Consider the following 17,475-nt stretch of genomic DNA (forward strand, 5'->3'; position numbering starts at 1 on the left):
GGTTGTTAACTATGCATAATTGTCAGTTTACCCTACAAATGGAAATCACATGAAATGGGAAATCTTTTCCTTGCCGAAAGTACTATGATAATTGTGATGCGAGTGAGAGGTACATCGTATGGAGCGAGCATCAAGAGTCATGTGTGCAGAGCTCCACCAAAAAAAACTAGGGGTGGAAATATTATAAAAAAAGACGATCTCGTGATCGGGAATTGAGCCCGATGCGGGGGTCGAACCCGCAACCTTGAGATTTACGGAGAATCCTTAAGAGTCTCACGCTCTACCGATTGAGCTAACCGGGCAGCTCCTTTTTTTTGTTATTATGCATGCTCGGATGCTGTCCCCAAGAAAGGCTTGGGGTGAAGTTTGAGATCATCCGAAAAGATTTTGGACAGTGAAGGATTTAGTGTATGGAACCGACCCTTGGGATTTTCTAGGGATATGCGATGCTCTTGCTACAGTTTCATTGGTTGTGTTGCAGAGTTGCTCTTTCCACCATGAACATACTGTTACGACGAGCCCTTCAGGTCACGGCATCATCAAGTCAATGAGGGGTAACGGAGGAGCTACAATGACGGTTCCTGAATTAGGACATACAGTAGGCAGATTGTGGACCTGGCAAACAATTATCTCATCGCGGACGCTTCAAAGAAACATCGCAACGATTGCGATCTGTAAGCCACCAGCCTTGCCTACGTAATAACTAGGGCCCAGGATATCCAATTTAGAGCGGTGACAGGTGTCATGAACAAGAGAATCCTTCCTGGCCCCTCTACCCCACGCTACGGGTATCACATGCTCCTCGACAGGAAACCCTACGACAAACTCAATCAGCTCTTCTAGTCCACGCTTACCAGTCCAACTGGTCCTGTGCCTGCGAGTCATCGTCATGGTCTAGACTTTTGTAGGACATTACCCCTGAGGTCTTAATGGTCAGGGGGCGGTTCAACCAAGAGGAACACACTGAGATCTGAGTGTCTGAAATGACCCGTTTGACAGGCTGTAACCTAACCCTGATGACAGCGAGAATCAAGGATAGGTTCAACGCCGCTCCAACCATCGTCCTCATTTCCAGCACTGTTGGCGAAGACCCAGGCTTGTCCATCGACAATGAAACACTATCTCTCACCCCGTAGACTCTCCCAGAAATGTTGGCTTCAACCTGTCAATATGTTTTCAATCTCTGCCATGATTAAAGAAGACAGCCTCCACTCCCCCACAAATGTTCCACCAATTGACAGGGTCCCATGGCCGAGGCCCATGCTCTTCCCTGCTTTCAAGAATGTGACTTTGATGCGCTCTGGTATGGCAGAAAAAAAAAATTACAGGCCCTGCGGGAAAAGTGACAATCGCGCGCGAAACAAACGCTGGCAAGTGACGCTGCCACCCCTTCGCCCTGCCGCTCTGCCGCCGTGCCCACCATCCCGTGCATCCCGTGAACGGCGAACCTAGAACCCCGCGCGCCACCGCGCCAGACTGCCGGAGTTTAAAACCCCCGTCGCAGCTCCTCCCCCTCTTCACGATGCACTGCCAAGTGAGCCTGGGGACACTCGCGCGGGTCGTCCCTCGAGCAGCATCAGCAACGAGGTGGCGCCTGCTTCTCTCGCGCTGTACGAACACCAAGAGCTAGGGCCGGGCCTTCTTCCATGACGTATTATCCCCTTTCTCAGCCATCCCGATTCTGACCTTTGCACTGTGGAAAGTCCCTCGCCGACAACCCCTATCAGTCGCATCCCATCCGCAGCCGCTGCCCCTGTGTGCTTCTGGTGTCCCGATCCGGAAGTTTGAGTTACATCAGCATCGCACATTCCAATCCACCAGCAGCCGAGCTGAGAAACGGCAGCCACTACACGTCATGGCCCAGTTCTCTCCCAGCCCCGGCCTCGAGTCGACCCGCCTCGGTAACCACCCTGTGTCAGCCGGAGGGACACTCAACATCGACGGACTGTACATGAAGCCTTCAGCCAATCTTTCGCCCGTCACGGACGGGGCCCACGAGGAACATCTGCCGAAAGGCATCACGGAAACGGAAGACGAAAAGCAGAACCATTGGTTTGTCGGCAGCATTGACCAGGGCACCACATCGTCCCGTTTCCTCATCTTCAATGGCGAGGGCAACCCCGTTGCGAGCCATCAAATCGAGTTCGAGAACCTCTATCCCAAGTCTGGGTATGATAATCCCGCTCCCCACAATTGCGGGGCCCCGCGATCGTGCGCGCGGGGGGGGCTCGTCCACATTGTTCACGATCCGAAGGTCCAAACATTCGTACTGACGCATGTGATTTCAGGTGGCATGAGCAGGACCCGTATGAGCTGCTCAATTCCGTCCAACAATGCATTGATGGGGCCATGCACAAGTTTGCCAGCCTCGGCTACTCCAAAGAGAATATCCGGGCCATTGGCATTACGAATCAGCGCGAGACGACGGTGGTCTGGGATAGCGTGACGGGCGAGCCGCTGCACAATGCCATTGTGTGGCCCGACACACGCACGTCGGCCCTTGTGCGTGAGCTAAAGGCTCGCCAGTCGGCCGACAGCCTGCTTGAGCTCTGCGGCCTGCCCTTGTCAACATATCCCAGCAGTGTGAAGCTGCTCTGGCTGATACAGAACGTCGATGCTGTCAAGCAGGCTTACGAGGAGGGCCGTTTGGCCTTTGGCACCGTCGACTCATGGCTCATCTACAAGCTGAACGGTGGTGCGCAGGCTGAGAGGCCCATTCACGTTACCGACAGTACCAATGCAAGCCGTACCATGTTCATGAACCTGCGCACCCTGCAGTACGACGACAAGCTGCTGGGCTTCTTTGGCATCGATCGGAATAAGATCAAGCTACCGAAGATTGTCCCTTCATCCGACCCCGAGGCCTTTGGCAAGGTAGCCACTGGTGCGCTTGCGGGTGTGCCAATTGCCGGCTGCTTAGGCGACCAGTCCAGCGCGCTTGTCGGCCAGTGCGGTTTCAGTCCAGGCCAGGCCAAGAACACGTACGGCACGGGCTGCTTCCTGCTCTACAATGTCGGCACAGAGCCCGTCATCTCAAAGTACGGCCTGTTGGCAACGGTTGCGTATGATTTTGGCCGTGGCCGCAAGCCGGTGTATGCGCTGGAGGGCAGCATTGCCGTCGCCGGTGCCGGCATCACCTTTCTCATGAACAACCTTGGCTTTGCCCCCAAGCCAAGCGAGATCAACGCGCTGGCCGAGTCAGTCCTCGACAACGGCGGTGTCGTTTTTGTGACTGCCTTTAGCGGGCTCTTTGCCCCATATTGGATCGATGATGCCAAGGGCACACTCTGTAAGACCCCGGACCAAAACCCCTCCTCCCTCTCTCTCAAACGTATTACCCTAACCCTCAGCTAACACCCTCTTTTTCACACAGTCGGCATCACTCAGCACACAACAAAAGGCCACATCGCGCGCGCAACCCTCGAAGCAACCTGCTACCAGACTCGCGCGATCCTCGATGCTATGGAAAAGGACTCCGGGCACAAGCTTGAGTCGCTCGCCGTCGATGGCGGGCTGTCTGCCTCCGACCTCTGCATGCAGACACAGGCCGACATCAGCGGCATCCCCGTGGACCGGCCCCGCATGCGCGAAACGACTGCGTTAGGCGCAGCCATCGCCGCGGGGTTGGCCACGGGCGTGTGGCGCGAGCTGGACCACGTAAAGGAGTCTATTGCTGGCGGTGCGAACGGAAATGGGAAGAAGAATGCGCGTGAGGTGTTTTACCCCAAGATGGATCGCAAGAAGGCGGAGAGGTTGTTTAGGAAGTGGGAGCAGGCTGTGGAGATGAGCCGGGGGTGGGTGAGGGAGCAAGAAGAGGAGGATGGAGAGTAAGATGAAGATTTTATGGCGGTTGTGTCTTCGGATGGGAATTTTGGTCATGAAGCTGGCGTTTTGGGTGCTCGTGGCACTGGGTTTGGGTCCTTTTTGGTGTTGAGGAGCGCGGATACCTTTCGGTTATGACGCTCGTAATGAGTCACATGGTTGATGATGACCTTTGCTGGAAGAAAGTCAGATTCTACTGACCTTTGTGTAACCTCCTTAATAACTGTAATTGTATAATGACGGTCTGGTCTCCGGGTACCTATCATATTTCAGGGGTATGAGCTGGATATCACCATTAGGGATATGCTTATCCATCAAGGGGTCAACTCCTTCACTTGCACATCACCCAAGCACCACGACAACCGTTGAGAGATGTGGGATTTGTCTGTTATTCACAACCCCTATTTCACCACATAATCCGATATATTCCTCCTCCCCTGCATCAGCATCCCTGGCCGGGGAAAGAGGTAGGTTAGCCTTTTTCTAGAAAAGAAAATGCAGAGATCCGGAACACTTTGGTAACCACCAACCACACCAAACCAACAGCCCGTGATGATGTTGATATAAACCCAACAAATTCATTTTCCTGCCCACATAACCCTCTCTCGCCTCCAAACCCCTTCCGTTTTGCCCATGCCCACACGAGCAAGCGCAATATATAAAAAAAGATACCAAACAGCAATACGCTATTATAACAACAATCCTAACCGTGATCGGCTCCCCTTCCAAGTAGCATAGTTCTCTGCGGCATTTCGATCCTCTCTGCTATAACACCTACAGCCTGATCCTAATACCCGAGGTCATAGTGTGAATATTCGCTTCCTCTCCATGCCCGTCGGATGCATCAAACATTACATGCAGACGCCAGGTCCGGAGGTGTGTGGGTAGTGTTGCAGGAAAATTATGGTTGTAAATCGGCAAATACGTTTTAGGTTTTTTGTGAAATGCTAGAGGGGAGATTGCAGGTGTCTGTCCGTGGCCACTGTGTTCCGTCCCCGACCTGGTAAAATTTTAAAAAAAGATCGCAAGCAGAAGAGGATTTTTTTTTTAAAAAAAAAGGCGTACTTTGCATGTCGAAGAGGCATCGAAGACGAAGATGCAAAAAGAGGTAAGTCGGGGCCGTCGTTTACATGATAATGGCGGGCGAGTCGACATTCTGTTTGATGGTCTTGTGGGGCAGAATGCTACCGCCGTTGACGTACACCTCATCGGCAATGGTGACGTCGTCGCCGAGAACAGTCACGTTCTCAAGGCGCGCCCACCTGCCGACGGTGCTGTTCCAGCCAACAATGGTACTCTTGACCCAGGCGTGGTCCTTGACCTTAGAGCCGGCCAGCAGCACACAGCGCTGCAGGCGCACACCGTCGCCAACGACTACATCGGGGCCAATAACTACATTGGGACCGATCTTGCAGTTCTTCCCGATCTTGGCCGAGGGGTCGATCATGACGTTGCCTCCATAGACGAAGGGCTCCGTCGGTGGCGTCAGCAACGGGGAGCCCTTCTTGGCGAGCGACGTCAAGTACAGACAAGTGCCCGTCAGGAAGTCCTTAGGCTGGCCGACGTCCATCCAGTAGCCCTCAAGGTCAAACGAGTGTAGTTGCCCATCGCGAACCATTGCCGGGAAGGTCTCCTGTTCGATCGAGGTCGGGCGCAGCTCGATGCGGTCGAGCACCGATGTGTTGAGGATGTAAATACCAGCATTGATGCGGTTGCCCACGAACTCTACGGGCTTCTCGACGAAGCGGTCGATTTTGGACGGGTGGCCTGGCTTGTGCACCACGACACCGTACTTGGACGGCTCCTCCACCTTGGTCACAACAATGGTGCCCTCGTCGCCGTGCGACTTGTGGAAGGCAGCCAGCTCCTTGAACGGGTACTCGCATGTGATGTCGGAATTGAGCACGAAGAATGGCGAGTCGTCCTTCCGCAGAACATGCTCGGCGAGCTTCAGGGGACCAGCCGTACCTAGCGGTTCGCTCTCGATAGAAATGGTGATGTTGATACCGAATTGCTTCTCGTACTGCGAACAACTTAATCGTCTGGTTCTCAAAAGGGGCCTCTTGGGCACAAACCTCAGCGAGATACTTCTCCATAATCTCAGGCCGGTAGTTGACGGCCAAGACGATGTCGGTAACACCAGCATCGGCCAGAGCCTCGATCTGGTGCAGGATCATCCGCTTGTTGCAGAACTCAACCAGCGGCTTCGGCATAGTGAGGGTCTGATGGTCGAGTTAGCCATGTCGAACGGCGAGCTTGTCGTCGGGGGAAGGGGGGGGAGCAATCGCAGGGAGGTCAGGGAGAGCAGGCAAGGAGTCGGGCAGTAGAGATCGACGTACGAGAGGGCGAAGGCGGGTACCAAAACCGCCGACAAGAATTAGGGCTGTTGCGCGACATGGTCAGCACGGATCCACGATCAACAATCATCGCATTCTCGTGCGTCGCATACCCTTCATGGTGATCGCGAAAGGAGGTGGAGCGAGCGAATTAAGCCAAGAAAAGGGAGGTTCAACGAGTGTAAGAAGAGGAAAGGCGGAACAGACGAGGGGCGCAGCGAATATGAAAGGCAGTGAGTGGGTTATCTGGACTCTGGCTGCGAGCTATGCAAATCCAAAGGCAACGCGGTGGTGACGACGAGACGACGAGCAGAGTCGGGAGAAAAGGAGGCGTTGACAATGGCAATGGGATGAGAGACGGTGGAAGTGGCAAGCAGAAGTGGAAGCGGAAGTGGAAGAAGCTGCGTATCCTCTGCTGGACCTGGAAGGGGTTGAAACCCAAAACGGGGATGGGGGTGCTGTCCCCCCCAAAATGGCATGGGAAATGCTCCTCGAATGCAGGCCGTGCCCAAATCAGTGTCCACAGCTGTCCACTGTTGTCCACTGCCTTGTGCTGAGGTGGCCCTCTCACACCACAACTTTGCCTGGAACCCTCCCGGCCCTCCCTGGGATCGCCGCCGGTTCAGGTCTCCAGCAGCGCCCAGCGTTCGCCCAGTTGTGAGATGGTACACAATGTGGGCCACGCTCACAGGGCTGCCAGGCGGTGTCTGCCCCGCTGGATGGCCTGTGCCGGCACGGTCATTGGGCGACTTACCATCAGAGCTGGCCAATCAGCACCCGTCATTTCCCACGCGAGATTGGGGTTGCACGCCAGAGCCCAGGCACTTCAGGAAAGTGGGGGCTCTCACTTTGTGACCTCTCCGTCAGAGATTCAGGGGCAATGACGGAAGCTTTGGACTCAGGTCTCATGGATGCGCAGGCTAGAAACATAACCCCATCTTCTCTTGCATCCGGCACGCCGGTGCCGAACCTGGAGACTGCAAGATCTCGTGATAGTCACGCGTAGTTGACCAAACATAGCCCACCTGCCTACGAGGGCAGGTGGTAACATCCAGTTCTAAGATATATGCAAGATGGACGTCATCTGGAGTTTTCAAGTCTGGCCCTCATGACGGGGTCGGGCCCCGACGATCCGTGGGAATTTTACCTCCGAGCATGAAGAACAGAGGTGATTGACCTTCCATGTCAAATTTCTTCCATCGCCGATCGGCCAGCAGGCCATCGACATATCCGCCGATGACACCGGATGACATCTCATTCCCAGGCGACATCTGCTTGTGCCCAGATGTTAACACCAAGTTTTGACGTTTGGGACTGGGATAGGCTTATTCACCATCCAAGGATGCGTCACCTCATCTTCACACTCGCGACTTTCCAGTCCGAGCCGTCATCATGCAAGCAAGAAAACGAACCAAGCTCGGATTATCAGGCCGGCTAGTGAAAAACGGAACACCAAACGTAAGGCTGTCGCTCGGATTCGAAAGCCTGTCACGCCACGAAGTCTGCTCAACGAGTTCACAAGTTCTCCTACCATCGGGGTACAGAGCTTGGCCAACACTGCCTACCAGCAGCAATAGCTCCTTCAATAGCCGTGCGTCTGACATTCACAGAAGTAGTCTGCAGTGTCTGCGCCACGCCAACATGTCTCGGCCTATGAAAAGACGAAGACAAGACAAGCTTTGTAGGAGGGACAGAAATGGCATACGTAATGTATGTAGCCCATCGGGATTACCGCCTTCATACCTGTCCTGTGCTCCCCTCCGGGTCATGGAGGGGTGGACAGCACCGTTACACCATCGGATCGGTTCTGCACCCCAAGGCCCCGCAGATCCGGCGGCGGCATGGCTTCTCTGATACCGGTCATCGATATGAGCGCTGCCGATAAGATGAGCACAGAACATATATGGTTATACTGCAATGTGATAACTCCGAACCAATGACCACCTTCTCACTAAAAGTTTGTCCTTACATAGTACATCCTGACAACGAATCCACAACGGGCTTACTCGTTTGTCCATTCATCTTCGCCCCCTGGCTCTAGGTTATTCAACCATCTCACACACGTTCCAGGTTGAAACTGTTGCACTCTTTTCAAATGAACCGCGGTTTGCTTGGGGAAGTGTCTAGTCATTGATCATATTCCTCTACCTATTGGTAGGTAACAAATCGTAAGTCATAACTCATAGGTCATCACGGCCTTCATGTCCAATGAAGAACCCGTATCATAAAAGATATCAGGGTCATCAGGAGTCATCACTTAATAAATATTCAATGTCGTGCCAGAAAACGTAACCCATGAAAGAAAATAAAGGAAGCCAGATTCCATTCGAAACTCCAGATAATCCAGCTTTCGGCCTTCCCTCTTCCCGCTCCAGAAAGCAGCAATGGAAAGGCAACCCAGTTAAAGATTCGCAAGTTTGGTTCCATGACATTGACCAGACCTGTATCTAAAACTTTTGCCCATACCTGTTCCATAAACCATCCAGATCCCAATGTCCAGGTCCCATCAACCAGATCGCTGCCTTCAGAGAAGCAAGAGAAAAGGGAAACCAAGGTCATCCAGTAGTCCCGAGGAAATGGCTCTGAGCCCAAGGCAAGTCTAAGAGAACCAGTTTAACAAAAGGAAAACAAGGAATCTTCCTGGGTCACGTCTATCCAGCCCGGTTTATACAACTCCAGTGTCATGATTCCCTCGTGCCTCACCACAGAGTTGTCGCTCCCAAGAAACGACTGGTTTCATGAGAGACACTGCTCAGTGATGCTTGATAACCAGCAGGAGACGGGCTCCAGGAAAGCCTGGGCTGTCGAGTCTTTAGCAAGAAGCCTAAAAAACAAAAACAGAAGAAAAAAAAGGAAACCGAAACTTCAACCCAAAAAATCATAATGCGTCGTCAAGTCTAATGGTCATAATGGTCGTGATCAGGTCGTGAGATGCAAAGTCTTTTTAAGAGTCATGTCATGTCTTGTCCATTCCGCCCTTTCGGATCCTCAATTCCGGGAAATGGGTATCATCCGCGGTTTGTCGTGTGCTGTGAAGCCGCCTCGGTTTATAAGCAGGAAAAAATGGTCCGATTTTGAAAGTAGCCGTTGGGGGGGGGGAGGGAGAAAACCTCAACTGTTCACCGGTTCGCGCAGCGGTTCCAACCCGGGCGTGGCCAAATCCGGGCAAACCAGCTTCCCGGGATTCGGCGAACCTTGCCCTGGCAGATCTCCCGTAACACAAGGAATGCGGCTCCTCTTGGAAATCACTGGTATGAATACTCCAACGAGGCAGTCGAGCTGTTGCTGGAGTGGTATCCTGACCTGCTCTTGTGGCCATAGCTGGTTGCGACAAGTTGGCGACTGCCCTTGCGCGTCTTCAGGCTCGACTCCCCTGCGGGCAACCCCTGCACAATGCCATTGCGGGCGAGCATGCCGCCATTGACGGAAAAGTGTCTGCACACCATGAAGGCGCGCATAGCGGCGTTTTCCTGTGCCAACTGACCGGTCTCGTAGGCGAGATCGGTCTGGTATTCGCGGCCATTCACCGTAACAAGGCAAGTATAGCCATCAGGCTCACGGTAAATCTCATACATAGGTTCATGCCATCCACGACGCCGGCAGAGGCCTGTGAAACATTCTGCGTTAGCTCCAGGTTCCTGGATCCTGCCCAATAGGCATCCTACCGGTGCACTAATTTGGAAAGGGGGAAGAGAGGGTTACAAAAGCGTAGTGACGTGGGTGAATCTGCATGACAACCCAACAAAACGGATCTTTGCTCAGCCCTACCGGCTGCATGACATGACCGGGGAGTAGATGAGATCAAGATTGACAGTCTAAAGGGAGGTAGGGGTGTGATGCCAGGGGTATTAGTGGGATGAGGCAAGTACAGGTTGTGAGTGTCTAGGTGCCAGGGCAACGCAAACCAACAAATGACGTGTAAAATGTCACCAGGGACATCTCCAAGATTGTCGCCCCCAACCTGGATCTGGGAATTGGGATTGACAACGATAATACAGGATGGATATCCGGTGTTATTGCGAGTCAACTGACGACTTACTCTCCAGATACTGCATGTAAAAGCCCGTCATTGTGTCGGATTATTGCTAGTTGACCCAGCTCGGCTTGCAATCAGAAGCTAGCTGAAGCTCAAGGCAAACAAAATGAGAGAAATTGCGAAATCAAAGGACAGCTTCGGAATCGCCGACCGAGATCGTCAACTCGGGGTGATGCGATGCAGTCCTACCCAATCCGGGGGGTATAGCGGGTGTGGAGAGACAACAAAGCACGACCGGTGAGGAGAACTTGTCCTCGATATGGTGGTGGGTGGTGTGGTGCTTGGTGTTTCCAAGACTTCGAGGCTGATCTGCTACGTGTTCAAGGCTCGAGACGCAAGAGGTGAGGATCTTGAGCCGGCACCAGCGAGACATATGTGCTTTATTGCGGCGATGGGAGTGCCAATGCGGGGCAGAACATGACAAAATGGCCCAGATACTAGACCAATGCAACAAGGGGCATGACGGGAATGCTAGACAGACAAAGGGACTCGTCGATGCAGGCCTGCTGGGAGATGCGGCTCAAGGTGCGACCCATCCTGATGCGTTGGCGTGCGTGGTTGCCAGTTGATACAGCCGGAGGCCGGGTTAACTCCACACCAACAACATGGGGGATGCATCGACCGGAGAGCAGGATCTCATTTGGCAGAGCTTGGCCGGCATTCGTACCCAGCCCCGAGACTAACAAGCGCTTGGTTGACAGGACGAGGTACCGGTGATCTTCTAGTGTCAAAGACCGGCCTTCTTCGGCTCAATTCGCAACTTTGTCATGGAGAGTCGGGAGGGTGAAATTTAAAGACAGCCAGACGCTAGGCTGGTGGTGGCAATGGCAAATGCCCTCGTGCAAGCGTCATTGACGAATCTGAAGCGGCAGCACCTCTCTCACGAAGGCGCAAGATCCTGGTTTGTTTTGATCTTGTTTCTTTGCCGGCCCTCGGTCTACTTAGCCCCCCACTTTGCAGTGGATTCGGACGCTGTCAAAGGAGGGGTCGTGTGGCTCGACTATTTTTTTTTTTTTGGTTTCTGGAGATCGAAGAGCCGATTATGAGCTTCTCCAAGATCTCTGCTCGCAACTACCATGCCAGATGCAGCAATGGCGAATCGCCCAGACCCAGAAGGTTTGGCTGCCCATGGTCCGTCTGTACCGCTTGATACAGGGCTTGTGAGGTATCCATAGGCACCTAACCGCCGGCACCAGACAGCAGCATAGGTTCGAGAGCCGGTCGGCTAAGCGACTCGAGAGCACGGGCGGAAGAGCAGCGCCGCCCAGATACATTGCATGGACCTGCGGGGAACGGGAGAAGTTGCTGACGATTTTAGGAAAACGACGGTCAACGCAGTTGCCCGGGGTGGTGCAGCGACGAAGCGTCTTCGAGGCGGTACGGAGGAGGTAATTGTGCGTACGGAAAACTGGGGCCATATGCACTTCGGGCCATGGGCGATTCGCCAGTGTCATCAAGGTCCCGTCAGATTCGGCAAGCATCGACGAAGATAAACGGAACGATGCAGTGGTTCTGGAAGCATTCCCGCAGCTCCAATTAACTTATGGGGGGAAGGCCCTGGCGAATCAGGAGAGTGTACGTAATTCGGAGCGATCGCTCGCTTCACAGAGCAACGAAGGGCACAGCCGGAGACCGAAATATGTGGTAGACAGATATGGACTTTTGCTGAATCGCGCCCAAACGGTCCTCGGACTCCAATGGAGCGAGCGTCTTCCCATGCCCGTAGCAGGCCGGGCATCCGAACATCGAACATGTTAGCAGCAGTAGAGCAGAAGCACCAGCAGAACGAGTGGCCCGAATCCACCCACGAAGTCGGTGAGGAGCGATGAGATGCATGAGCCGTGGCTGGGACCGGCAAACCCTTGCATGCCCTGCATCTGCCCTAATGATGAGCGAAGGCTCTGAATGGCGGAAAGGGTTGCAAGGCGACTAGGCACAGGAAGAAGCTTAACGCTCATGCAATGATGAGTTGGCACTGCTTCCATATTAAAAACAAGAACCCCAAGACCGCATCGCGGCGTGAGGGGGGGAAGCGAAGAGCGACGATTCGAGCGTTGCGAAGGCTTGCGTGCACAGCACCACCCACCGGCGCCGGACCCCACACTGGCAGTTCTCGCCCGGCCTACTACGGATTGCGGCCCGCGGGCAACCTCAGGTAGTTAGCGAGAGCGGGGGAAGGCTGGAGTCTTGAAGTCCTGGCCTGTTGACAACCTGAAGCGGTGATGGGGATGATTGCTGCATTTCTGCGACTGCGAACCGCAGGAATACTGTGTATGTAGTAGTATGTGCAGATACCGCGTGCTGCACGCGAACGGCGTGAGGGGCGAGGGGTCAACGGGCGGCAAGTAGTAAGTACACACTCCATAGATTAGATCCTTGCTGGAAGTCGGAACTTCGAAATATTTTTGGATTTGGTCTCCATCGATTTTGGTGGGCTGAAAGATTTCCGGATGCAACCACCCCAGGCCCCCATGTGGCTGGGAGAACGTGGGGTTTCCTCAAAGGGAGGAGGCAGAGGGACTGTTGGTGTTGGACGGCCAACGGTTGAGGGGCTTGACTCTTGCCTAGAGTCTTCGAGACATGTCCCCTTGTTCTGAACAAGAGAGGGAGAGAGCAGGCATGTACGCACAAGATACACCTTCCAGGCTAGCAGCTTTTTTTTTCCAACTTGTGTGTCTTGTGTCTTGGTCAAGGCTACGGTTTGAGACGGAGCTCACTCGCACCAGGACGTTTCTTGTAACAGTCTCCGAGCCAATCCCACCTCCTTCTAGCTCCATGGCCACAGCCGACGACGCGTGTGATGATGAGGACCACTAACACCAGGCCACGACAACGTCCCCCGACTTCTCGAACGGCCCTCTTATTCGCAGCTCCTCCTGGCACTATCGGCAGACACGAGGAAGGCTTGAGCTCATGTGATGGTCGGCATGACTCTCGTCAATGAGACCGCTTGCTCGCCATTCAAAGACAGCTAACTTACACTACATGGAGCCGTCTGGTCTCTCATCAGCCCAAGCTTCATATCTTCGGGCTTCACCTCGGTGTCCGGGACTTTAAGCTGTCCAATAGCCGGAGCCGTGATCGCCAAATCCGGTCAGCTCGACTCCCATTGAGCCGTGGAACGAGCTGAAGGGGCACTTCTCCCGCCCCGCATGTGTTGCATTGTTGCACAATGATGAAGAGCGAAAAAGTGTCTGGTCGATGAGGGGCAGTTGGACCCCTCACTGCACGCCATACTGGACCACCCCCACATCTCTGTTCCTTGGTCGGGACCAACGGCATCTTTAACAAACCGAGTCTTGCTGATCCAGCAATTGGGCTGGGAAGTTGAGCGGAAGCATCTTGCCTGGAAGGCGACCAGGAAGCTACCCGCTTGCTCCCTTGTCCATAGCTCGCTTCCTCTTCCCCTGAACAATCATCTAGATATGTCGTGCTCTAGATGCAACCCTGGAGTCATACCATGTTTTGTGTTGGACGCTCGAACCCTGATGGACTATCAGCTGGCGCATTTTCTAAGCGGCTCCCGTTCCAAAAGGCCCATTACCGTGACCGCATCTTGCATGGCGAACGGAACCAAGAAGGCCCGATGCGCAAGACTAAGGCCAAAAAAAGTGATGAGACGAAGCCCAGCTGACAACTTCAGATAGGATCGCGTCAGAGGGATGTCTGAACGTTGTAGCGTAGCATGCAGTAACTTGGCTGCGTTCTGGAGCCCCATCTTGTGTGTAAGTGTAGCTATGCGCTACAGTCGCGGATCTCATATTCGGCTTGCGCGGCAAGTGAGAAAGTCTGTAGGAAACATACATGCCAGTGGTGGTTAGATAGATAGGGGGGGCAGCATGCCTAACGTGAGACCCAGGTCTCGTGGGCATGAAAGCGAGCACAAGCTGAGATAACTCTTTTCCACATTAAGCAGTTTGATAACAGCCCCTCTTCATGTGGTCTTTCTTAATCAATCAACGATGTGGAGTAAGAGGGTCATTGGGACGTAGATGGCTAACGCAAAGCTCTGCAATGTGTGTTGCTAGACCGTCGATCGACGTTTGAACGACGTTTTGATGCCATACAAGCAGGAATACGACGCTTCATGAATGGCTGCAGACGGCTGTGACCAGTGCCTTGATTTTTGTCATCTAACTCCTCGTTCTCCTCCACATCCTTCTCAGGAGGGACAGACCAGTCCACATATATGTATACCTGATCAGCATACGTGCATGGGTTGCATGAACGGCAGCGGCAGCAAAACCGCCTGAACTGGCAGGCAAGCAGACAGAAGAGTCAAGGTGTGTATGCTTCCCTCCCACCATCTTCTCTCGTCACTGGGGGCCGAGAGACCCGTCCGGGTCAAGACACGGGAGAAGGAAAGCAACCCAGAGGGGAGACCTGGCATCATGGGCTTAGCCAGATCGGAGATAAGCAACTGCACTCTCGTCTTTTGCAGTTATTTGTGGAATCCGACAGGCGGCCTCCTTGTCTGCTTCATCCTCTAGCTATGGATAACCGCAAAGGTAATGCGTGGAGTTGCTTCTCCTTTATTATTTTCCATCACGGGCCGAGAAACATTGGGTGCCCATCATCGCACGATCCGACAAAGTTCAACTCGTTTGTGCATCATACAAGATACTCGATAACAGCTCACATCTAAGTGAGAGGTGACTCTGCCCTTCATTTCATTTCTTGCCTCCTCCACTAGTCTTTTTGGACAGGTTGGGCCAAAGAGAAGACCTAACTGGGCGTACTCTCTCACCTAGCCTATTCCATTCCCTTGTACAGTCAGGGTTTATGTTCTGGCTTCAGGGTCCGCAAGGACGGCGAGGTGTGGTAGGAAAGGAATACCCTGAAGCCAGATGCGTGACGACGTGGGACACGCCAGCCACTAGGCAGTTTTGAACTCGGTCACCTAGCATATGAAACTTGTACGCAGGTATTTTGATTCGACAGTCCCCCAAACCTACAGGGAGTGTCTAGAAACCCTGCTTAGCTTGAAAGTACTGTTGGATGGCGCACACGTTCTGCTGCGGGATAGCATAGACCGGGTGGATCGGGCGGACACGGTCCTTGGGCGCAAAGACCTGGGGCCCATCGAGATACGGAAAGACGGTCCAGGCCGGCTCTGCTGCTGCTGTCGCCGCCCCGTCCCCGCCAGTGGCAGCATCGGTAGGCTCGTCAAGCTCCCACTGATGTTGAGCGGAGCTCAAGCCTGAAAGGACGTAGCACGAGTGGTAGGCATCGGACATCCTGAATTTCGTTTAGTGAGCATTAATGAATCCATCAAATCACAAGAGTAGGAAAAGACTCACTTTCCCGGTTTATCGCGCAGTCCACCCCGTTTGCTCTGGTCTTGGCAGCAACAGAGGATATACCGGGTCAGGCCTTCACGGCTGTACAGGCTCTCTGTCGCTGGAGGGAGTTTTGTCCCGTCACTGTCCGTGGCACCGCCACCTGCAAGGCATGCCTCGATCAAAGGAAAGCACCCGCCTACCCAGTGGCTGTAGCACCCATCGACCAGCTTGTTGGTGCGACCAGAGAACCCTCCTTCGGGAGCGTATTGCCGTGCCGACAGCCAGGCAATCAGCCGTGGGATGTCCAGACAGCTGTGTCGGGCTTCATTAGCATGCATGCATGCACCTTACCAGGTGAGTGGGCGACGAGAGGGTTGCGAACCTTGGCATTGACCTACTTGGGTGATCCAGCAGGGCCAGACAGCCCAGCGCACAGAAGGCATACGCGCCATGAGCTTCTGCATTTGGCTGGCCCGAGATTCCGCCTTCGAAGGTCTGGCCTAGAACGAAGGTTAGCAGAGACTTGCATAGGTTGGGCACACACACACAAAGTGTGTCTTCTGCTTACATCGTCGGATGTAATCCGACACGCCAGTGAGGAGGTTGGCACTGCCATCTTCCTTCCACGCGGGGGATTCTGGAGTCAAATCTAAGGGTAAGCGTAGCAGTGTGATTATCACTGCTGCGCAATAAGCTCCCCTGCGGCCTCTGTGAGCAAACCATTTCCTCACATCTGGATGAGTATGTGCAGACACAAATACCTGATGTCCTCCTCGCCACCCAAGCAGACCTGAAACCCGCCGTCAGGCTGCTTGAGAGAGCAGAGCCACTTCCACATGGCCTTCCGATCGACAACATCATACGCCTCCTCGCCGCCAACAAGAGCCAGCGCCAGCACTACGGCGTAGGACGTGGCCATGTGTGACAACTGGCCGCCGCCGCCGCCAAAACCTCCGGTCTCATTCTGCATAGAGCGTGCCGTGGCAATGACGGCATTTCGGTAAGAAGACACGTCCTCTCCCAGCATAGTGAGAGCCGAGAGACACCAGTACAGAAACCATGGCCGGCTTGCATCGGCGGCCACGAAACGGCCTGGGAGCTTTCCCAGACATTGACGAAGGAACCGGATATGGCGCTCGCGGTCAAGCTCTGGCACGCCGTGCTCGTTGTAGTCAAAGAAGTCATCATCGCCGCGCAAGAAGGGCAGACATGCCTCGACAGTCTCGTCCTGCTCGATGGATGTCTTGGTAACCAACTCATCCCGGATGAGCGGGAGCTGGGTGAAGATATCGGGGATCATGAATCCAAGGTTGCTGATGGGATCGGCCACAATCTCCTCGTCGACAGAATCACTCCCGTCGTCATCGTCGTCTGTAACTGTAACTCGGGGTAGTGCTGTCGCTGCTGGAGATGGTGGGGACCGTGACGGCTGTCCCTGAGCTTGCTGCGGGGTCGTTGTCGTCGTCATCTTCCACGGAAAAGCCACGCGCTTTTGAGGCCGCGATCCCTTTGTTCTGAGCGGCATGTACGCTGAAGGGGGAAAGCCGGGAACAATACTTGTGATGAAATACTGCTTAGCATTATTCCATGTGCCGTCGTCCGCAATGGGAAACCTGGCGATGTTTGCAGCCCCGCGAGGCGATGTGATTGGGTCTGTCTTGGCTGTTTGGCTTGGGATTGGGCCTGTCGTTGCTGGTCTGAGCCCTGAGTGGCATGTGGGGTAGGGATCAGCTGGTGCTCCACCTTTCGTGAACCATAAAAAGTGGGACTATGTGAGCTTGGCGCCTTGGCTCTGTCATCTTGTCAGACCCACCCGGATCCGGACCAGAGGTGACGGTGAGAGTTCGGGGAACGACACCACCGGCAACCTCCAACGCCAACCCGGCCCTATCTCGGTCATCCCAGGGACGGAGACCCGGCATGGGCTTGCCGATCGCACGAGACTTTCGGTGACCCGTTCCGAGAACCGGACCGATGCCGATGCCTCTTAGGGCCTTGC

The 17,475-nt window shown here is 54.2% G+C and overlaps 4 protein-coding genes and 1 non-coding gene across 5 annotated transcripts; 1 reads left to right on the forward strand and 4 right to left on the reverse strand.

Annotated features, from left to right (window-relative positions):
* Window positions 1-215: 215 nt before the first annotated feature.
* Window positions 216-302, reverse strand: CTHT_0042240. The gene is given in 2 exon segments: window positions 216-253; window positions 264-302. It is a non-coding gene; the product is annotated as a tRNA-Lys (tRNA).
* A 1,553-nt stretch (window positions 303-1,855) lies between these two features.
* CTHT_0042250 (glycerol kinase-like protein) lies at window positions 1,856-3,831 on the forward strand (the record flags this gene model as incomplete). The annotated part of the gene is made up of 3 exons (XM_006694563.1): window positions 1,856-2,169; window positions 2,289-3,289; window positions 3,374-3,831. The coding sequence occupies 3 exons, from the start codon at window positions 1,856-1,858 to the stop codon at window positions 3,829-3,831; spliced, it is 1,773 nt and encodes a 590-aa protein (XP_006694626.1).
* Window positions 3,832-4,948: 1,117 nt separating this feature from the next.
* CTHT_0042260 (uncharacterized protein) lies at window positions 4,949-6,278 on the reverse strand (the record flags this gene model as incomplete). Its single annotated transcript, XM_006694564.1, has 4 exons — window positions 4,949-5,845; window positions 5,898-6,044; window positions 6,162-6,205; window positions 6,272-6,278. The coding sequence occupies 4 exons, from the start codon at window positions 6,276-6,278 to the stop codon at window positions 4,949-4,951; spliced, it is 1,095 nt and encodes a 364-aa protein (XP_006694627.1).
* Window positions 6,279-9,403: 3,125 nt separating this feature from the next.
* On the reverse strand, window positions 9,404-10,228 carry CTHT_0042270 (uncharacterized protein; the record flags this gene model as incomplete). The annotated part of the gene is made up of 2 exons (XM_006694565.1): window positions 9,404-9,765; window positions 10,198-10,228. The coding sequence occupies 2 exons, from the start codon at window positions 10,226-10,228 to the stop codon at window positions 9,404-9,406; spliced, it is 393 nt and encodes a 130-aa protein (XP_006694628.1).
* A 4,930-nt stretch (window positions 10,229-15,158) lies between these two features.
* On the reverse strand, window positions 15,159-17,398 carry CTHT_0042280 (uncharacterized protein; the record flags this gene model as incomplete). Its single annotated transcript, XM_006694566.1, has 6 exons — window positions 15,159-15,432; window positions 15,495-15,788; window positions 15,871-15,976; window positions 16,045-16,125; window positions 16,257-17,180; window positions 17,290-17,398. The coding sequence occupies 6 exons, from the start codon at window positions 17,396-17,398 to the stop codon at window positions 15,159-15,161; spliced, it is 1,788 nt and encodes a 595-aa protein (XP_006694629.1).
* Between the last annotated feature and the right edge of the window lie 77 nt (window positions 17,399-17,475).

The sequence above is a fragment of the Thermochaetoides thermophila genome, assembly GCF_000221225.1.
Source record: "Thermochaetoides thermophila DSM 1495 unplaced genomic scaffold scf7180000011818, whole genome shotgun sequence".
Lineage (NCBI taxonomy): Eukaryota > Fungi > Ascomycota > Sordariomycetes > Sordariales > Chaetomiaceae > Thermochaetoides > Thermochaetoides thermophila.